The sequence below is a fragment of the Gigantopelta aegis genome, unplaced genomic scaffold (genome assembly GCF_016097555.1).
Source record: "Gigantopelta aegis isolate Gae_Host unplaced genomic scaffold, Gae_host_genome ctg6958_pilon_pilon, whole genome shotgun sequence".
NCBI classification, from domain to species: Eukaryota; Metazoa; Mollusca; class Gastropoda; order Neomphalida; family Peltospiridae; genus Gigantopelta; species Gigantopelta aegis.
Window position 1 is genome coordinate 10,001 of NW_024535437.1, and position 2,592 is coordinate 12,592.

Sequence of the window (2,592 nt, forward strand, 5' to 3'; positions counted from 1 at the left end):
TCATTTGAACACGGTTTCCTTGTAAAAGAAACACATTAAAAAATCCAGTATATTGCAGAAATGGCGGAATACAATTCAATTTTGTAGACACATATATCTGAGGTTTCTCATGGACCCTAAATACGTTTCTGAGTTCTAAAGTACATTTTCACATTTCCTGACAATGAACTGAGAGATTCACGAATTACTTCATACATAGAGACAAACATTCATTTCTTTAAGCCCCGGTCACACTGTCAAGGATCAGAACGCCGGGTTAGCCACGGATACGATCCGGCATCATTCGTGACAATCCGTTGTGGTCCGTACTAAATTGTACCGATCCTTAGCGACCCGTAGCGACCCGTAGCGCTCCGCGTTGTCAACTAACCCCTATCCTTATTTAAACCGTGGTACATCCGTAGGGGACCGCGGATAGGCCACCATCCGGGGTCATTCGTGAAGTTTTCATGCGTCGTGGATCCGGCCAGACGATCCTTGACAGTGTGACCTGGGCTTTACACCAGTGTGGCAAATCTTTAGCAATGTTAACCCTATATAACGAATCCAATGCTTCAATGAACTCATTTAAATTGACATCATTTTTCCAACTGACGTCATCAAGGTACGCTTTGAGATTAGCTACATACTTAAGTGTATTCCACACACACCCACACACACCCCACGCCCACCAAAAACGTAAACAGAATCAAATAATAATAATAATTACACCAACTAGTGTCATTTTCACAAAGGGTGGACATAAATAATTCTGGTTGTCACACGTGTAGACAGCCCTCGATTGCCCAACCCCACCCCACCCCACCCCACCCATCCTTCCCGGTTACATTAGCCTTCAGTCCTCTTAATATATTAATGGTGGTGGTGGTGGGAGGCTAGTAATAGGAGGCTTTAGGCGTAGGCGGTTTCGGCCGTAGGTTAGCTAGGACTGACTAGCCTCCTCCTCCCCCTCCCCCTTCTTTCCCGCCACACTGAAGTCTTTGATGGGACTGTCATATCCCTGAAGTTAATAAACTATAATACTCTTTCCAAGGCTCAAGGCCCAACCCTTTCCTTCTAATCCTCCTGGGCATTATGGTTAAATTGTTTTATTTTTTATATATTAATTTTTTTTTTTAAACCGCCCATCTAAAATTGGCGTCGAATAAATTAAAATATTAGAAATCAGCTCTCATAGTTTCATATTTTCGGACACGTCATCTAAATGTCCCTTCCTATTTCTTCTATAAATTCAAAATAGTCCTCTAAAATTAAATACTTTTTGTCCGACGCCCAGCCACTGGCCATGCAAGAGACTGGACGTGGGGTGGACGTGCCTGAACCTCTGCTGGATATAGGCACGTTAATAAAGTAGCAGTAACGGTAGCAATACCTTCATCTTTAATCTCTCTGGCTCTATTCATGATGGCTTCGTTCTTCCACAAAGTGTCCAGTTTGACCAGTCTCGATCCCTGCGCGGCACACATGGTCGCGGCGTCACTCCGGGTCTGTTTGATGTTGTAATACATCTTGAAGCAGAAATCACTCACGTTTGTGTACCCGAGTTCCGTAGGACAGGCTTCTGTAGAAGAAAATACGAATACGAATACGAATACAAAGACGAATATGAATATGAATATGTTTATTTGGATTGTCGATCATTTCACAGCGTTATACGCACACATAATATACATTACAATGCATGTACAGTCAGACCTCGTTACAACGACCACGTTCGTCCCTGGGTTACTTTGTCGTTATATCAAAATTGCCGCTATAAAAAAAAAAAAAAAAAAAAAAACAACCCAACCCAACAACACCCAAACCCCCCTCCCCCCCCCCCCCCCCCCCAAGCAAACACACAAACAAAACAACAACGTTTTGATTAACGATACAACTATAGCACATTGATTTATTAATCATCGGCTATTGGGTGTGAAACATTTGGTAATTTTGACATTTAGTTCTTAGAGAGAAAACACGCTAGATTGTTTTCATTAGTAGCAAGGGATCTTTTATATGCACCAAATAACGAAATAAAGAATAAATATAAAACTGAGAGATAAAAGAAAAGAACACCAAAGATAACAATAAAGAAACACAGTTTACCTGATTTAAGTGGAAACACCAGTAAAAGAAACACAGTTATAAACCAGAGTTTACCTGTGTACATATTAATATACATTGTAAACCGACTCTCCCGAATCGTAGTGTATAATGATTTCAACAATTAAAGACAGACGTACTACTAAAATGTACAGACGTACAGAAATTTGTTTTCTTCTTGCTGTTGCAATAATCAGGTAATCTTAATGGATTTTATTCTTTTAAATAACTACTTTAGTGTCTTACTAGCACGACAACTGTGATATTGTTTTATTACAAAATACACGTAAACAGACAAAGAAGAAAAGAAAAAAAATCACGTAGTGAGGTATGTACGTCTTTTCTTGAGACGCCATTCAATAACAGGACTGATATTGTGCATTAATTATCATTACGCATACACCCTTGAAAAAGTATATACGATTTTCTTTGAAAGTAGTCATGTCTTTGCCTGTTTTGATATAAGTTCTCACCGCACGTAATGAAAGCCAAATAAAATTCAACTTC

The 2,592-nt window shown here is 39.7% G+C and overlaps 1 protein-coding gene across 1 annotated transcript in view; it reads right to left on the bottom strand.

The window, feature by feature from the left end:
• The window catches only part of LOC121366745 (E-selectin-like), a gene marked incomplete at its 5' end in the record, with an annotated part of 10,587 nt that extends 9,026 nt beyond the window's left edge, over positions 1–1,561 (bottom strand). The window contains 2 exons of the mRNA XM_041491072.1: positions 934–1,000; positions 1,362–1,561. Coding sequence (XP_041347006.1) covers positions 934–1,000; positions 1,362–1,561 — 267 coding nt within the window. The remainder of the gene's footprint in view (positions 1–933; positions 1,001–1,361) is intronic.
• Between the last annotated feature and the right edge of the window lie 1,031 nt (positions 1,562–2,592).